This window comes from Stegostoma tigrinum, chromosome 5 (assembly GCF_030684315.1).
Source record: "Stegostoma tigrinum isolate sSteTig4 chromosome 5, sSteTig4.hap1, whole genome shotgun sequence".
Lineage (NCBI taxonomy): Eukaryota > Metazoa > Chordata > Chondrichthyes > Orectolobiformes > Stegostomatidae > Stegostoma > Stegostoma tigrinum.
Genome location: NC_081358.1, coordinates 30842416 through 30861495, shown reverse-complemented (window position 1 = coordinate 30861495; position 19080 = coordinate 30842416). Strand labels below are relative to the sequence as shown.

At 39.3% G+C, this 19080-nt stretch overlaps 1 protein-coding gene across 4 annotated transcripts in view; it reads right to left on the bottom strand.

Annotated features, from left to right (window-relative positions):
- Positions 1-19080, bottom strand: part of arfgef1 (ADP-ribosylation factor guanine nucleotide-exchange factor 1 (brefeldin A-inhibited)) — a 168709-nt gene that overhangs the window by 70691 nt on the left and 78938 nt on the right. For 2 of the 4 annotated variants that reach the window (XM_048528690.2, XM_048528693.2), the window contains 6 exons: positions 17031-17138; positions 16403-16584; positions 13482-13615; positions 2682-2916; positions 2266-2365; positions 2027-2166 (listed from right to left, as the gene is read on the bottom strand). In XM_048528690.2, coding sequence (XP_048384647.1) covers positions 2027-2166; positions 2266-2365; positions 2682-2916; positions 13482-13615; positions 16403-16584; positions 17031-17138 — 899 coding nt within the window. The remainder of the gene's footprint in view (positions 1-2026; positions 2167-2265; positions 2366-2681; positions 2917-13481; positions 13616-16402; positions 16585-17030; positions 17139-19080) is intronic. The other 2 variants (XM_048528692.2, XM_048528694.2) reach the window with 1 other exon arrangement.

Below are 19080 nucleotides of genomic sequence, written 5' to 3'. Positions count from 1 at the left end.
TGTTACATGCTATCCTTTGCTTATTCCAGCAGATTTTCTACCAGTTTTGCATTGGCTCTTAAGTTAAGTTCCTCAGTTGGGGAGAAGGATCTGCTTCCAGCAAAAAGGCTTTCTACTGGCACATCTGCTTGTGCCGTACTGAATATGGAACATCATCACCAGGAGATTCAGGTGATCAATATGCCTTTATTCATTATAGCAGACTGCTGTTATGTATACAGCTTCTTATTTAAGATCTAACAAACTGAAAGAGAAAGCCTACAAATTCAAAGCTGATTCAGTGTTGAGACTTGCAATTAAAGTTCTACATCACTTATAGGCAGGGTGGCTAAAAAGGCATTTGGCACACTTGTCTTCATTGCTCAGTACTTTGAATATAGGAGTTGAAATGTCATATTGAGGTACAGGACATTGGTGAGGCCTCTTCTGGAATACTGTGTCCAGTTCTGGCTGCCCAGTAAAGGAGAGGGTTCAGAACAGATTTATCTGGAGGTTGCTGGGTTATAAAGAAATGCTGGATAGGCTAGGACCTTTGTTCCCACTGGAGCGTAGGTGGTTGAGAGGTGACGGCATGCAAGTTTATACAATAATGAGGAATATAGATAGAGTCAGTGGTAGTTGTCTTTTCCTAGAATTTGAAATTTCAAGACAGAATAGTGAAGGTGGTGTTTGGTATGCTTGCCTTTATTAGTCAGTGCATTGAATATTTTGAGGTGAGGAGTCATGTTGCAGCTGTAGAGGACATTGGTTAGGCCAGTTTTGGTATACCGCATGCAATTCTGGTCTCCCTGCTACAGGAAAGATGCTGTAAAACTTGAATGGATTCAGAAAAGGATGTTGCCAGGGTTGGAGGGGTTGAGCTATAAGGAGAGGTTAAATAGGTTGGGGCTATTTTCCCTGGAGTGTCAGACGTTGAGGGAATGACCTGATGCAGGTTTATAAAATTGTGAGGGGCATAGATAGGGTAAATAGACAAGAAATTTTATCTGGGGTGGGGGAATCCAGAACTACAAGGCATTGGTTTAAGGTGAGAAGGGAAAGATTTTAAAAGGGACCTGCAAGGTAACTTTCTCACACGGAGGGTGGTGTGTGTAAGCAATGAACTGCCAGAGGAAGTTGTGAAGGCTGGTACAATTACAACATTTAAAAGGCATCTGGATTGGTATATAAATAGGAAGGTTCAGAGGTATACAGGCCAAATACTGGCAAATGGAACTAGATTTATTTAGGATATCTGGTTGGCATGGATGAGTTAGACTGAAGGGTCTGCTGCCATGTTGTACAACTCTATGACTTATGGCCACAGGGCACATTTTGAAGGCGAGAGGTGAAAGACTTAAAACAGATATGATCGGCAACTTTTTTTTAAACAGAGGGTGGTTCGTATGTGGAATCAATTTCCTGAGGAAGTGATGGATGTGGGTACGATTACAATGTTTAAAAAACATTTCGACAAATACATGGAATGGAAAGGTTTGGAGGGATATTGGCCGAGGCAGGCAGGTAGGAGTAGTTTAGTTTGGAATTATGGTCAGCACGGACTGGTTGGACCAAAGGGGTCGGTTTTCACGCTGTATGACTCTGACCCTACCCAAGACTCTAATATTTGGGCCCCAAGCTGCCCAAGAGTCAATTTAAAAATAGTCTTCAATGATATTTTAGGCACAATGGCTGATGCATCCTTGGAAGAAACAAGAACTTGCTTTTAAAAATCCTGCTGCAAGTAGCATCGTAGATCTGGCTAGAATAAAGAGTCATGCTCTATTTCTCTATGTGCCAAAAGAACTAACAGTTTTTGATTGCAAGATTGACAATCTTGTCAAATTCAGGCAGTTTGGAACTACACCAACTGAGTTTCCACCACAATGAAATTCAGTTGGTGCAGTTCCTGAAGATCTGAAGCCAAGCCAAGCCAAATCAAACAAGTAAATTCTGTTAAAGCTAATTTACATAAAGGTTCTGTGTTCTACTGTCATTCAGTCACTTTTACTTTCATGAATATACATATATAGTTGTTTCACAGTACCTGCACAGGTGTCATTCCCAGCTCATGACCACCTCGACCTTGGGCTATCTTTGACAAGTCATTCACCAATCTTTCAAAGATGTTAGCAGCATTCAAGTCGCAATCGTAATTTACATAAATGTCCACTACACTTTGAGCATCTGTAAGTTTAATGAAGGTTAATTTAAATAATTAAAATAGATATTAAATTGCTCGACATTAAATGCCCTGGTAAAGTAACCAACTAAAAATCATCATACCTGCACAGATTCTGGTCAGAGTCTGAATTACCATCCATTTGTGATCAAACGAACTTGTCGATGTTTCCAAAATATAAAGAAAGATTTCCTTGAAAAATACCTAATATAGCAGAAGGAAAATTTGAGCTTGTGATAGTGTTAGTATTAACTCAAAGGCAGAAAGAAAATGAAAAATTAAATAGCACCCCCAAAAAGGATACAACTTATTGCATCCAACTACGGAAGACAAACCTTGGGAACTAGAACAGTTAAAATTCCATCTTGCTAAGGTAGACTACAATATATTTTTGAAAAGCTCGAGATACAGGACATTTATCGATTTCAATATCAATAAATATAAGAATTCGCTGAAGTCAAGTTGCTAATCTACAAGGAGTTAAATTTGCATCAGAAAACTGCAGAATTTATTACATTACCTCTATTTGCATCTTAAGATGTGTCTTGAAGTTTGATAATAGAGTGAGAAAGATAGAAAGTGATAATTCAAACACTTCTGGCACTGAGGAGACACCATTTTTTGACAAAGCCACACAAAGGTACTGTTTTATTGCATTGATAAACATTTCATTAGTTCGAAAAATTGGTCCGGCATTTTGCAGAATTGATAGAAGAAGCTGTAGTGAAAGGATCTTGGAGCGTAATTCGTGAGACCTATAATATTGGTAAAAAAGTGAAATTGAGAACATTTTTCTTTTGGGAGGCATGAATCAAAACTGTTAATGTAATTAAGCAGGCATAAAATGACATATCTAATTTATCATTATTTTTAATGCACTTGATGTTTGAGAAAAGCAGCAGTTAGTATCCTTCAACATGAAGCCAAAAAAAAAAGTTGTCCTTTGCAGGTTTGTTCCAAAACAAGCCTGTAAACATCCTGTAGATTTCCATCCACCAACAACTCAATGCATAGAAACATTAAGTTGTTGCAGCCTTGAGAACTACATTTTAAACCCACAGAGTAAACGCTCATTTCATAATTTTAAAACTGACACCAAATTACAACTTAGATTTCTCTGCTCTAGTGAAAAAATGATTACTACTCAAAGGTTTTTACATCTTTGTGATACTCAAATGGTTTACAATAAATGAGTTAAACAATCAAATGCTTAATCATTTCTTTGTAGATAAATGCACTAGCTAATTTGGACCTGACTCCCACAAAAAAAATGGTGATGAATGATTGGCTAATTTGTTTCAAATATTTCTGGTTGTGGAAAAGCATTGGCCAGGACACCCAAATTGAATGGAAGGATTTTTCTCTCTTTAAACCTTGATAAATTTGCTTGATGAATTTAATGTTCCAAATAACTGAACCTTAAAAATGTAAGAAGTCCATCAGTACTTTGGAAGAAATGTGAGCCTCGTTCATAGCTAAAATTCTGACTCAGACAAGAATGCTACCATGAACTGGTACCGAGTTAGTGATTTGCTCGTAACCAGTTTCCTTGCTTCTCCACGGTAGGGCTGTGCTTTGAAGAGAGATTGGACAAAACAGACCTGTTTTGAAGAGAGGTGATCTCACTGAAATCTACAAAATACTCAAAGGGATAGACAGGGTAGATGCAAGTGAGATATTGCTACTGTTTGGAGAGACTAGAACAAGGGGCACAATTTAAAAATAAGGAGTGGTGTCATTTAGGACTAAGATGAAGATAATTATTTTTTAAACTGCCAAGTTGGGAATTCTCTACTCCAGAAGGCTATGGAATTTTGGTCTTTCAGTATACTTAAATTAGAGGTTGACAGATTAATGATTACAACGGCATACAGCGTTATGGGGGTCTTGTAGGTAAAAGGTATTGAAATGCTCAATTAGCCATGATCAGAATAAATGGTGGAACAGGCACAAGAGGCCTGTTTCCATTGTTTGCACCATCCTGGTGAATCAATATTCATGAGACATCCAAACTGTGCACTGTACCTTGTGAGCTAGTTACTTTATGTGCAAACTTATTACTTCTTCACCCATCTAATTTGAGATGTTGAGGTGCTGGTGTTGGATAGATGGCGAACAAGGTCAGAAATCATATGACACCAGATTATAGATTAAAACTTATTTGAAATCACAAACTTTCAAAGTTCTGCTCCTTCATCAGGTGACTTGCATGATCTCCCCATCGCCAGAGATTTGCTCCAGGTCCCTCCCACAGTCCAAATGATGTGCAGGTTAGGTGGATTGGCCATGCTAAAAATTGATCTGTAGTGTCTGGAGATGGGTTAACCATGATATAAATCCTATGCAGGATTTCCAGGAATTGGGGGGGGGGGGGGGGGGGGGGTGGAGAGAGAGAGAGAGAGAGAGAGGGGAGGGGGGGTGTCTAGGTAGGATTTTCCTCAGAGGGTCCGTGCAGGCTTGATGGGCCAAATAGCTGCTTGCTATACTGCAGGTATTCTATGATTCTGTGAATGAAGGTATTGAGTACCTGGAGAATGCAAACTAGGAACTGGTAACACAACAGATATAAACAAACAATTTAAAACAGATGTTTCAATGTCCCAAAACCAATGTTGGGTGTCAATGGGACAACAGAGTCTGATTGAGATAGTGCAGGGATAGAAGAATGATTTCAGAACTTAGAGGCTGGAGGACAGTATCGCACGTGCAGGAAGCCACCTTTTAGTCATTGTGTCTGCACCAACTATCCAATGAGCACTATGACTTGTCATTCAACTGCCTTTCCAAACATCCATGGGAATTGTTTCCAGTCAAATAATCATTTGATACCTTCTTGGATGTGTCAGTTAAGATGTGTTTCCACCACATTACAGACCCAAACCACTCAGTGAAATGTTTCTTTTCTTACACTACGTTTGCTTTAAATCAGTGCCTTCTTTGTCTCTATCTTTTTCTGTACAGGAACGGTTTCTCCCTAGCTGCATGGCATGTTTTATATGCAACCTCAGGTACCAATTCTTTTCCCCCAAAGTTGATACCCATATTTAGAATTAAGGTGAACAAAAATCAAGCTAAAATGAAATCTCAGCTGGCTTTCATTGTGTCGGATTTTGTGGCAGTTTCTTCAGCAGCCTAAACATGTGGCAGAAGAAGGACAGAAGAATGGTTTCACAGAATATGAATGTTACCTGTAAACTTGAGGCCATCCAAAATATTGCTACTTATGTACTAACTCTTTTTAACCCATGCTTAAGGAGCTGTGCAATTTATGTCTAATTGGAGTCTTGATTTTGAAATTATCAGCACGGTTTTGAAATCTCTTGAGGCTTTGCCTGCTGATGCTTTATAATCTCTTCCAAATTTCTCGGCTCCTTTCTTTCTGACCCCTTGGGTAGCATATTAGTAATTTCATAGTGTAAGGAGTTATGTCTGACTATAATTGTTAATAAGACAATATGAACCATCAGAGGAAGTGATGCAATGTCACAAGATTTTGCTCTCTCGTGGTCAAGGTGAGATGCTGACACATCAATATTTAAGTCACCATTAGGCATGTTACCAGCACTGTTATCTCAATTGACTGTGTAAATGTTCCTTACCAGCACAACGTGACCCAGAATATTATACGTTGACTATCAGTGAAAGGACTATATGGAAAACTTTCTGCAAATACCAGAAAGCTTTAAGCAGGCTGCTGGTCCTAATCAGAAGTTTGGCTGAATTGACACTGAAGATTTGAAAAAGTATCAAAAACACGACACGTGCTTAACCAAGAAAAAGAATTCCGCTGATGATCCAGTTAAATTCAATAAACAATGATACGTGGCAACTATAGATCAGGAACAAAGCTACTGTTGGAGTTTATAGCATTTGACCATTTGCAGTAGGATTGCTTAACATTAACAAAGGCAACTTGTCTGTAAAGACAAACTGAGGTCAAATTGCTTAATGACTCAGGGAGATGGGGAGAACCGAATCATTAAAACATGCCCCACTGAATCTTTTGGTGGAAGTCTAAAAGCAAAAAGGTTGCTGCACAAAAACAAAGAAGACAGGGAGAGTGTGTACTCACTGCTCCAGCTGTCAACAGTATGGTAGGAAAAGCCAGATACAAAAAATAATCTTGCAATAGAGATCAAATGTCATTTTTACAAGGAGGACTACATTCAAGCCTTTTGTTAAAACAAGGAGTTTGTATAGAAGAAAAAAGACATCAAAATCTGTTAAGGAGTAGGACTTAGAATACATCACAATACAGTGGCTCAGTGGTTAGTCCTGTTGCCTCACAGCACCAGGGATGTGGGTTCAATTCCACCCTTGGGCAACTGTCTGTGTGCAGTTTGCACATTCTTCCGACATCTGCTCCAATTTTCTCCCACAATACAAACATGTGCAGGAAAGGTATACTGGCCATGCTAATTTGCCCATAGTGTCTAGGGTACAGGAGTAAGTCTGGGTGGGATGCTCTTCAGAGGGTTGTGTAGACTAGATAGGCTGAATGGTCTGCTTCCAAACTGTAGGCATTCTATGTCTCTACGTGGAGATGTTTTTCCTTGATAAGGACAAGTATCCAACCGCAAGCAAGGAGAGTGCTGATAGTTTAGTAGACAGAAACAAGATGTGCTTGAAGTTGAAGTTCTTAAACAAGTGCACCAGTTTTGATTCTTTCTGACAATGAACCATAGTTTAGAGAAAAGTTCACTTCAACCATCATACACGAAACTACAGGGCCAGGAGTTCTGAAGTCAAGGTCATCAGGCAATTAAATGCATGCCTTCAGAATATACAGAGAGAGAGAAAGCAAACTTTATATGGGATCCTCAACCAGAATTGTTTCTCTTAAGGTGCAACTGCCATACCCATTAACATCTGATTTGGAGACCAGAAGAGCTGGAAGGCAAGTAAGCTCAGCCTAAAACTTTCACGGCTGAATTGCCACAGGTGTTCACAGGACTAGGAAAGCCAATGATAACATACCACACATCACTCTAAGTCCTGAAGACGTCGGAGTATCTGTTCACACTGAGAAAATTCCTCAATCACTCTAGCCAAAATCAATTATGTTGATGCAAGGAGATAGTTCATGTGTAACACAATCAAATTTATACTTAGGGATGGTCCCAATACCAAAATCCAACAGAACTATCAGAATCTACGATCTTACACAGCTTGACAAAGCAATGAATTTTGCATTCACTTCTATGTCGTCTGTGGATGAGAGTTTTGCTAAATTGGACAAGAGGGTAAGCCTCATGAAGCTACATGCAAATCATGTTTTTTTGGTAATGATCCCTCAGAGAACCCAGGATGTACATAACCTACCAAATAGTGCAATGAAGATTTTGTTTCAACAGATTCTGTTATTGTGCATCAGTCTTGGAAAGCTTGCAATGCCAAATATCTGAGAAAGACCGGATGGAGTCATCTGCTGTGTTCTCCTGGTCTTCTTTACAGCTGCGTGGAGGTCTGAGGTTTGTGCGTATTGAAGTCAAAGTGCTGGGATGTTGACTGACATGCATGGGACCTCCAAGCAATTACAGTTTTGAGGGAACACTGGTCATATATCAAATGGATCATGATGATCTGATTCCTGGGTCCAGTTAGACAGAACATGATGCTAGAATGTAAGCTGACCTGCAATGTCTATAGGAAGCAACAATAACACAAAACAACAACTGCAAAGTCTAGCAGCTGACTGTCAAATTCAGTATTTACGTTGTCGATGCATCTGTGTCAGAGATGATCCACAAAACAGCAATCAATGAGTCTGAGTGTAACTAAACTCCTCAGATACACAAGTATAAGACGACAGGCTGGAAATTTCTGGCCTAACTTAGCTGTCATCATAAATTGGAGAATGCACAGCACAGAGGCTGTTCGGTCCAACAGTATACTCAAAGACAACACAATTATAACGAATTCAAGCATAATACAAAAAAATTAAGAAAATCATGTTTTTTTTTAATTAGTTTACTGCTGGAATTGAGTCCTACAATCTTGTAAGATAGATTTAATTTCTGGTTTGTGCTGAGATGCTTGATCTTAAGTACTCTGCTTGGAAAAAGAAAACAGTTGATATTTGTGTCTAGTGATTTACTGGAAAATAGTCTTCAGGCTGACCCTACCATTAATCACAAAAAACTGCCACCCGGGCAAGGTCTTTAATGTTTATCATTATTTACATGTCCGGGAAGCGCACATACACAGTTAAACATGAAAATTCAGAGGTTTAGTCCAAGATGCATGGTCCCTGTAAGCTGCACAGAAGTAACATTTCACCATCTGGCTCTCTATTTAAAGTTACTGAACATGAAGTTTATTACTGACATGATCGATTCAAGTATCAAGCAATGACCATCTCCAACAAGACAGAATCTAACCATCACCTGCTGACATTCAATGCCATTACAGTCTCTGAATCCTCCACTATTAACAGCCTGGGGGTTACTATTGATAAGAAACTAAACTGAACTAGCCACATTAATACTATTTAAGGTTCGTAGCTCGGGGTGTGGGTGAGGTTGTTGACTTGCTTGCTGAGCTGGCTTGTTTTCATTCAGACGTTTCCTTATAATGCTAGGTGACATCAACAGTGAGACCTCCGATGAAGCAATGTTATTCTACTCCGCTTGGATTTCATACTGGCCGGTCTGCTTTGATGAAGAGTGTCATTTCCAGTTTTGTTCTGTGTGGGTTTGTATAAGGGGTCCAATTCTCTATGTTTGTTGATTGCAAGATGGGTTCAGAATCATGCTAGGAATTCCCTTGCATGTCTTTATTTGGCTTGGGCCACATTGTCCCTGTTAAACTGGCCTTCATCGTCCAAGGGTACCGGTAGTCAGGAGAGTTTGTCGTGTCGTTTTGCTGCTTGGTGATGTTCATGCATTCTGATGGCTAGTTTCCTTCCTGGCTGTCCGATGTTATGCTTGTGGCAGTCGTTGCATGGTATTTTGTAAACTACGTTGGTTCTGCATGTTGTGGGAATGGGGTCTTCAATCCGTATGAATGTTTGTCGTATAGTGGCTTTGGGCTTGTGTACTACCAGTATTCCTGGTGATCATAGCAGTCTCATTGTCAGTTCTGCTATGTTTTTGATTGGGGTCGTGTGGTCATTGTGTTAGGGCGTACTGTGTACTCATTGTTGTCTATTTAGTAGGCACCTACGGATGAAGTTGCGGGGATATCTATTCATAGTGAAGATTTTGTAGAGGTACTTTTCCTCTTTCCTACATAGTTCTGGCGTGTTGCAGCGAGTGGTGGCCCATTTAAAGAGTGTCCTAATACAGCTTTGTTTGTTGACATTGGGGTGGTTGCTGTGGAAGTTGGGGGCGTGGCCAGTCAAGATTTGCGTTACTGTACACCGAGGTTTGGAACTCGCCGTTGGTCATACATTCAGATCTGATGTCCAGAAACAGAAGCTGATTGCTGTTCTCTGCTCTTGTGAATCTAATCCCGGTGAATATGTAGTTGATGAGGTGGTGGGTCTCTTCTAGTTTGATGTATTTAATAATGGCAAATGTGTCATCCATGTACCGAATCCAGACTTTATGTTGAATGAGGGGGAAGGTAACATGTTCCAGTCTTTGCAAGGTTGCCTTGGCAATGTGTCCTGAGAGAGGTGACCCCATGGGTATGCCATTGTCTTTAAATGATCAAGTATACAGATCAAAGTGTGTGGTGAGGCACATGTTGTCATTGCTGATGGAGCTGCTGGTCAGCATTCCTGCTTCCTCTAGTAATGTGGCCAGTGTTTCTCGATGACAAACACAAGGATTAAAGACTCCATTCCCACAACATGCAGAACCAACGTAGTTTACAATATACCATGCAACGACTGCCACAAGTATAACATCAGAGACAGGAAACTAGCCATAAGAATACACAAATATCAATTTAGCAGCAAAATGATACAACAGACCTTCCTTAATACCAGTACACTCAGATAATTAAGGTCATTAGTTTAATTGGGACAATGTAACCATAGTAGCCCAAGCCAAACATAGACACGCATGGGAATTCCTAGAAGCATGGTTCTCAACCCAAAATGCAAACAACAAATATATGGAATTGGCCCATATACAAACCAATACAGAACAAAGCCGGGAACGATAATATACACCCTAACGGACTGGACAGCAAAAATTCCAAGCGGAGTAGAACAGCATCATTTCATCGGAGGCCTCACCGATGAAGTAACCTGGCATGGTGATGAAATATCTGAATGAAAACAAGCCAGCTCAGCGAGCAAGTCAACAACCTCATTAATACTATGGTTACAAAAACAGGACAGAGGCTAGAATTCTGCAGGACGTAACTCACTTGACTTCCTAAAACTTGTCAACAAGGAGCATTTCAGCAATATAATGGAATACTCTCCACTTGCATGGATGAATGCAGCTTCAACAAGACTCAAGAAGGACAAGACACGATCCAGGACAAAGCAGCCCATTTGACTGACACCATCCTTAAACATTCACTCCATCCACCTCAGACACACAGTTAGATCCACGTGCACCATCTACAAGATGTACTGCAGAAATTCACCAATGCTACTTAGACAGCACCTCCAAAACTCTCAATTGTCATCATCTAGAAGGTGAAGTACAGCAGATACAAGTCAGACACCATCCTGACCTAAAACACTATTGCTGTTCCTGAGTCAAAATCCTGTAACTTACTCCTGAAAGATGTTCCGGGTCTGCCTGCAGCAAATGAACTGCTTTAGTTCAAGAGTGCAGCTCACAACCACTTTCTCATGGGAACTAGGGTTGGGCAATAAATTCTGGCTCAGACAGTGATGCCTATATCCTGTGAATGAGTTAAAAAAAATACAAAATAACCTTACCACAAACTGCTGAAGTTTGCCTTTTCCAGTTCAGTACCCTTCATTCATATGGAAACTATGACATTGGAATTATTTTCCATAATAGTAATCCTTCCAGCATTAAAATACTGATTGTTTTAAAATACTTCTTATGAAAACAAATTTTTGTCTCCTCTAATTGTTTTTGCACCTAATCATCACTTTTTCTACCTGCTTTGACATTGAATTTATTCTTTGTTCTTTTCCTTCATCTGATGTGAATGCTGCTTCCAATATTTATTGGTTCCCAGCAACTGCCCTTGAAAAAGCAATGGTGATCTCTCTTCAGCTATTGCAGTGGGCGTGACTTCAACCAGTTGACACCTTTCTCTTAATTCCAACTGACGTTAATTATAAGCATTACAAGAGCTATTCACGGTCTTGAACATACAAATCAACTGCAAGTCCACAGTTTTCTTAAGCACAGATTTATTAAAATGTGTAATCCATTGAGTTCAGAAATTTCTCATCTTCACCATAAATGGATATTCCTGCATTTTAGAATGTAAACTGATGCTCCAGTTTACCCAGCCAGGGAAATCATTTTCTCAGCATCTACTTTGTAAACCCGTTAAGTATTTTACAACTTCCAATGAGACCACCTCTCAACTTTGCATAATACAGGTTGTACCACCCTAATTTGGAACTCGCTGGTCCATCATCTCTGCGATCCACTACCCACAGAGTACCTTCAGTTTTCCCTGCAACGGTTTGGCGTTGGTCTTTAGTAATATTACTTTTTTAGAAAACTCTCTCTGGTTTGGATACCCTAAATCTTATTTTGGAGTCAGACTGGAAAAATCATTCATTTGGCATGTGCTTGCTATGTCAAGATGAGATCTATAGTTTTGAAGTGCTAATGCATTAAATAGACAATCTTCAATTGCCCAGCAAAGGCCACTCAAAGGCTGTGGGATTAGAGATACAACCTGTGCAGCCAGTTTGTTCAATCTCTCCTCTCAGGACAATCTCCTTATGTAACACATTACTTAAATGACAATTATGCCCTTCATCAGATGAAGAGACCAAAAATGTGCACATTTCTCCAGTGTGGTCTCACCGATGCCCTTTATAACTGCACTAAGACTTCTTCACTCTTATATTCCAAGATTATTATGATAAAAGCAAACATACTATATACCTTCTGAATTGCTTGCTGCTCTTACCTGTTAGTTTTCCATCATTTACAAAGACTTCCGAATTCAAAATCCCCCAGTGTTCCACCATTCAAAAGGTATTCTACTTTATAATTTTCCTGCCAACATAGGTACTTCACACTTGCCCATTTATGGTAATGTTACATATTTCTTGTCCACGATCCATTCCTCAGTCCAAGTTAATATATGACGCCCAATTCCACAAATCCTAATTCTGCATATGTGATACCCTTTCTTTAATTCAAATACACAGCACCTGCCAGTTGCTACTTTTCTATCCTTCTGGAATTTGTCAAACACAATTTCTCTTTCATAAGCCGTAACTGTTCATCTTGACCCTTCTTCCTTCTGCTTCATCAATTCACCATACCCCTAATAATAGAATCTAGCATTTTGTCTACAAGTAATGATAGGGTGACTGGTGTGCAGTTCTTCATTTTCACTTTCACGGAAATCTGTGGTTAGGTCTGCTAACTTCTAATTCTTGGTGATTTCTAGATACAAACAGAATCTAGACAATCAAAAACCAATGCATTCACTATCTCCAGTATACAGGCCATCAGGCTGTGAATCTGCCACAACTTCATACCACTAATTTTTCAGACTTTTCTTTTTTACTTGTGCTGGCTTCTTCAGGTTCCTCAGTCTTGCTAGACTGGTGATTCCTATTATTTCCAGAATTCGTGTCTTCTTCTACTGCCATGCTGGCCAGACCAAGTGAGGATGGCAATTTTCTTCCCTCAAGGATGTCAGTGAACCAGATAGCAGTTTTTCAACACCTTCTTATCATTAGCCTCTTGGTTCTGGACTTTTCATTTTTAATTCAAATTACACTATCTGCCACGGTGGGATTTGAACCCAGATCCGGAACATGACTTGTCATTCCCCAATGTTAATAGTCTAGTCATAATACCACTAGTCCATCGCCTCATGACAGAGCAATCATAATGACTGCATTCATGTGGAAAAAAAAGCAAAAAGGGTATAGGATCTCACAAAGAATCTGAGAAAATGAGATTGACAATCTTACAAAAAGGCATTATACTGTAGCTGAACCTAGGTACCCAATGCATTAGTACCAAAAAGTGTTGGTGATTCTATTTATTGACTTTCTAAATTTGTAGGAGTTGTTACTTCCGAATCTGAAATGCAACACAGGTAACCAACTGAAAAAATAAATATATTTTAAGGATCACTTGATCTAAATAAAACTTAAAATCTATTTTTAAGGACACATTTCAATTGTTTACAATTTCAAAATCTTACATTCTGGCTTAGCACTTTCACAAGCCTAACTTACTTTGGATCAGGGGGACCATCAGAAAGTGGCTTCATGGAAAGTTTGCATAATGATCGAAAAACCAGAAAAGCATCCTTCTGCAGAATGTGAGAGAACTTGGCATTGGAACCACCTCCTGGAGTGGTTCCACATTCCTACAAAACAAAAGTACAGTATCATACTACTTGTTTCATAAGTATTTTATACTCCATAGTTTCACAATTATATTTAATTAATAAATATCTTGAAAAACAAAGCCTGGGGACCACTGTGCACAAAGTTTTCTCATGCCTTATTTTTTAAGAACTTCTAAAAATAGATTTTGTGATTTATCAGTCTTGTACACAAAATTCCAGCTGTGTTATAAAACAAGCATTTTTCTTCATGGATTTATAATGTAAAACAGTTCTCTATTAGAATTAATATTTATTGCCATGTATGCAAAAGAATACCCAGCCATGCTGATACTTAGATATGGCATACAAAAGGAAAAGTTCTGATGTAAGGGCATTCCACACGTATTGTGATGCTTCCTCTACAGAAGCTTCTTGAGCTGCGGAGTCCTTCCAGAACTTTTCAGTTTCACTCACATACAATCGATTACATGAGTTTCTTTTCCAGCTCCAATATTAAGTGTACTGGTAAAAACCAAAAGAACTGAGAATGGTCTAAATCAGGAACAAAAACAAAGTTGATGGAAAAGCTCAGCACGTCTGGCAGCATCCGCGAAGGAGAAAACAGAGTTAATGTTTCGGGTCCGGTGTTCCTTCCTCAGAACTGAGTTCTCAGGAACGGTCACTGGACCTGAAACGTTAACCGTTTTCTCCTTCGCAGATGCCGCCAGACCTGCTGAGTTTTTCCACCAACTTTGTTTTTGGTAAGCATATTAATGTTTTGTGAAAACATCCGGTGCTGTTTCCTATTTGACATATTGTACGGGAGACTGGATGAATAACAAAGCAGGGGGAAGACCGTATCTTGAAGACAAGATGGGAAGTGGTCAATTGGCTGGGAGGAGGTTCAGACAGGACATAAACCGTGGCTCAAATGGTCAGACGTTCTAATTCATTTTACCAAAATTTAGCACGGGCGCCTGTTTCAAATTTCTTATAACAAAAGTCGTCATTACTAGACAAACTTCATCCTCTTAAACTCGCAATTACAATAAAAAATTATACTAACTATATTCAGCATTTTAACTCATTCATTTTGGTAATTTATAATATAGAACATATCTGAGCTGCATTTGGAAGTAATCACTGAAACAAGGTCTAAATCACCCCCAAAAGTGTAAGCTAACGGAATTCCAGACTTACAAATACAGTTAATACAAATGTCTTAAATTTTGAAGTTCCTCAGTTTACTTTATGACCGTTTCAACTTTTTAGTGATTTCGGTACTGCTGAAAAATTAGGATAATTCATAAGCACTATCAATATAAAAGGGAAAATTGCATTGATCTGTATGACAGGAGAATGCTGATTGTTTGCCAAGTGGACTCAGATTGATAGAAGCATCACAATGAAGGCTGCAACAGTTAGAGGATGATTAACAGCTAACCGACGAGCTATGTTTAAATTTTAAATAAGGCAGATTGACTCTGATGCTGCTGTGGATTTAAGGAGGTTATTTCATCCTTTTTTTTGAAGAGAGGTTTTAAAGCAGAGATGACAAAAGCAGTCTACCAAAACCATGAGAGTAAAAAGCTTGTGTGGCCTTGAGCTTTTAAAGAAGTTGGAACAACAGAAGCAGCCTGGATGGGTATGGTCAAGCTCTCACAGAACCAGGATTTTTAGTTTTTCATAAGTGTTGCTGGGGTCTCAGCAGGGTTGGAAGGCACTGAATCTCCCCCAGATGGTACATTGTTTGAGTTTTCTCTGATTTCTTTCCCCCCACTGCTGCCCAGTACCTGCTGATGATTATTCTGTCTCTGCCCAGTACCATCCCTGCTGATGTTTATTTGCAAGTGAGACAATTCTGCTTTCTGAATTTGCCTTTTAACAAGGGTGTATTTTTGGGATATTACTAGATTACTGCTCAGTAGTGAAATAATCTCTTCTTCTATAATGTCTTCCAACACAGTTAAGTTAATCCAACAAAAACAGAAACTACTGAAATAGCTCAGCAGGTCTGGCAGCTTCTGTGGAAAGAATCAGGGTTAACGGTTTGGGTCTGGTGGCTGTTCCTCAGAACCATTCTGTGGAGCAACCACTGGACCTGAAATGTTAATACTGATATTTCTCCACAGATGCTGCCAGAGCCGTTGGAACTTTTCCAACAATTTCTGTTTTTGTTTCTGTTTCCCAACATCTGCATATCTTTCGGTTTTTATTAAGTTATTCAAAGTTCCTTTCTCATTTGTTGTATTTTAAGCACAGTGTTTGAATAACTTGTGTTTTGTTTAATGTCGAGTAATTTGACCGATCGAATTGCATCTGGAACACAGCACCTCATATTTACCATTAAAATAAAAAAAAGTTAGGGTCCAAGATATCATCTTAATATATTTGAGGGGGTCTGGTCTGGTCCATAACAACTGATTTGTAAAGGAACTGCCCTGAGAAATGTCCTCTCATATACTAAGTTGTTTTACCTTGGTAATTTTTGCAAATTGATGGCAAGAATGTAGGCCAAAAAACAGGTTTTTTTTCAACAATGCTAGAGTCCTGTACTTCCATATGGTTAATTAGCCACATGCTAAGTTTCTAAAGTAGACAGATTTAGGTACAGAAAAACTTGACTGCACATAATTGGCAGGACACCAGTGATTTTATAAATGAGAAGTCTATTTTCTACCATTGATTCAAAGTTGATACTTGACTAATTTAAACTATCACAAAGCAAAATACAACAACATGCTCCAAAACATTAAGTTAAAAAGCCAATGCATATCATAAATATTATAAAAAGGGATGATTTTAATCTCTTTTATTCGACATCACCTGAGTGTCACTGGATGAAACTGACAATCTGTCATCAGTCAATGATGGGGTATATGACACAGAGATTGGAGTCCCTGGAACTCCATTAGAATGAACATTGTCTGCGTCATTCACTGCCACAGTTTCATCTTCTAGGGGACCAGTAGCACTTTCAGGCGAACCATTCCCACCTGGCTTCTCTCCTGAATTTGGAAGATAAGAATTTCAGTAAAACAGTTCACAAAACAAGACGTTTCAAACATTGGGCACCACTTCGACGAAAGTTCATGTCTGTTGAATTTAGCAAGTGAGCAACTGTAATGCACAAAATTACTGTATAGCACTAAAATTAGTAACAATGTATACTTCAAAGATCAGACACAGATTAAAACATAAAATTTAAAACATGCTAAAATAGTGTGAAACAATTTAAAGCGATTCTAAATATTTAAGCCAACCACAAATAAAACTCTCAAAAATAGTCAATAAACTAAAATCCAACTAGAAGGTCAAGAGCAGCAAACACAATTTCATGGTTTGAAGGCTGCTGCCTTTTGCTCAAATCTGTGGACGAGTTTCAGGCTCAGATTTTCTTCCTAAAACATTTTCTTGAAGGACGGGTAGGAAAAACTGACACTGCCTCACCCACCTTCAATTGCACTTTTTACAGGCCAATCACAGCAGCATTGAGGATGGTAGTGGGGAGGTCCACAGCCCACATCGCCCCATCCTCCCAGATGTGTGGTAGGGAGAGGTCCTTTAAAGGAAGGAAGAAAACAGCGGGGTACAAAATCAAAAATAAAACAAATTATTTGGCAAAATATTAAGACTGAATCCTTTACCTACAACACTACCTCTCCATTGCTCAAGTTAAAATTATATCACAAATACTTATGTTCCTAAATTCTGAATGGATAAAACAGATTTTCCTCTGCTTCAAAAACAAAGCTACGCTGACAATCTGTACCATCTGGAAAGGTGGGCTTTGGAAAACATCACACAACAGACAAATTGTAACTTGCAAGTTACTATAGAACATTAAGTGTAGGCATTTTCAAACCTCAATAACATGAAAAGTTTCTTTCTAATAGGCAGAAATTTGTATTGAATGAATTCTGTTTCTGCAGATGCTTTCTATAGTCAGAAGTTACTTATGAAACTGGCTGCAGTAATGTAAAATTTCAATTGATGTTCTATCCACCACCACCTTTGCTGATGTACAATACCACACAACTTGGATAATAAATATGACCTTCTCCCAAAAAGTGACATGTGCGTTCAAACCACCTGTCAGCTGTTACAGATTTAACCTGGGTTTTGACATACACTTGAGGATTTGTATTGCCAAAGAAACCACCTGCAAAAAAGGTACAAGTGTTATTGCAACTGAGCCACTAATTTCCACTAAAGACAAAGATGGCAACACTACCACAAACTGCTAGCTTTGTCTATCCGAACACTTCTGCTGTAACACTTCAGAAGGTGGCAGCTATGTGGGAACAGTACGAACTATGCAGTGTTGCCAAACATCGAAGGACCACTGTCAAAAGCAATTCAACACAAACCAAGGAACACAAGAATAAGGAGCAAGTGTATACTATATGGCCTACCGAGCCTGCTCCTCCAATTAATACAATAACGGCTGACCTTCGGCTTCTTACTGCACACTGCTATACACGCTGCATATCCTTTGATTCTGAGACATCAAGAATCTGTCTTTCCAAGCATTAAATTTATTCACTGATGGAACATTCACAATTCTCTGTTGCAGAGAATTTTTAAATTTCACATCGTTATGGCAGCATGGCGGTTCAGTGGTTAGCACTGCTGCCTCACAGCGCCAGGGTCTCTGGTTTGATTCTGCACTCGGGTGACTGTCTGTGTGGAGTTTGTGCATTCTCCCTGTGTCTGAGGGGGTTTTCTATGGGCGCTCTGGTATCCTCCCATAGTCCAAAGCTATGCAGGCTCAGTGGAATGGCCATGCTAAATTGCCTGTAGTATTCAGGGATGTGTAGATTAGGGGGATAGGTCTGGGTGCGGTGTTGTGTGGGTCGGTGTGGACTTGTTGGGCCAAAGTGCCTGTTTTCACACTACAGATATTTTATGAACTATGAACGCTTTAACTGAATTAGTTTATCCTCATCTCAGTCCTAAATGATTGACCACTTATCCTAAGACAATACCTCCCAAAACACACCCCCACCTATCAGTCGCTTTCTCTCTTTACTCCATTACCCCCACCACTATTCCAGGGACAAACTGAGTAAACTTCTGCTGTCATGCCTCCAATGCAAGTATACACTGATCTCTGATTGGTCAGAATGTTGTCACAGAGAACGCAGCAGAGACAAGATGTTTTCTGTCTGGGGAGAATAAGGATAAAGACTGTAAGAAGGGCAACTGAAATGTGATCTGAGCATCTTTGACAGGAGGTTGACTAAAGGGGAAAAGAAATAGAGGAAAAGGAGCAGGTGGAGAAAAATTAACATGCCAGTTGTGGAGCAGTCAATTCGTGAAAGAATCCAGAGTTTCAAATAATGTGCTGCTTACCTAGTATAGGTACGAAAGACAACTCAAGCAAGACTGAAAGGACATTAGAGATAGAAGTGGAAAGATCCAACTGTTGTGATCTACGGTGGGATCAACAATATAGTGGGCTCAGCAAAAGATTAGTTCATAGGGTTTCTGGAATTGGAGCT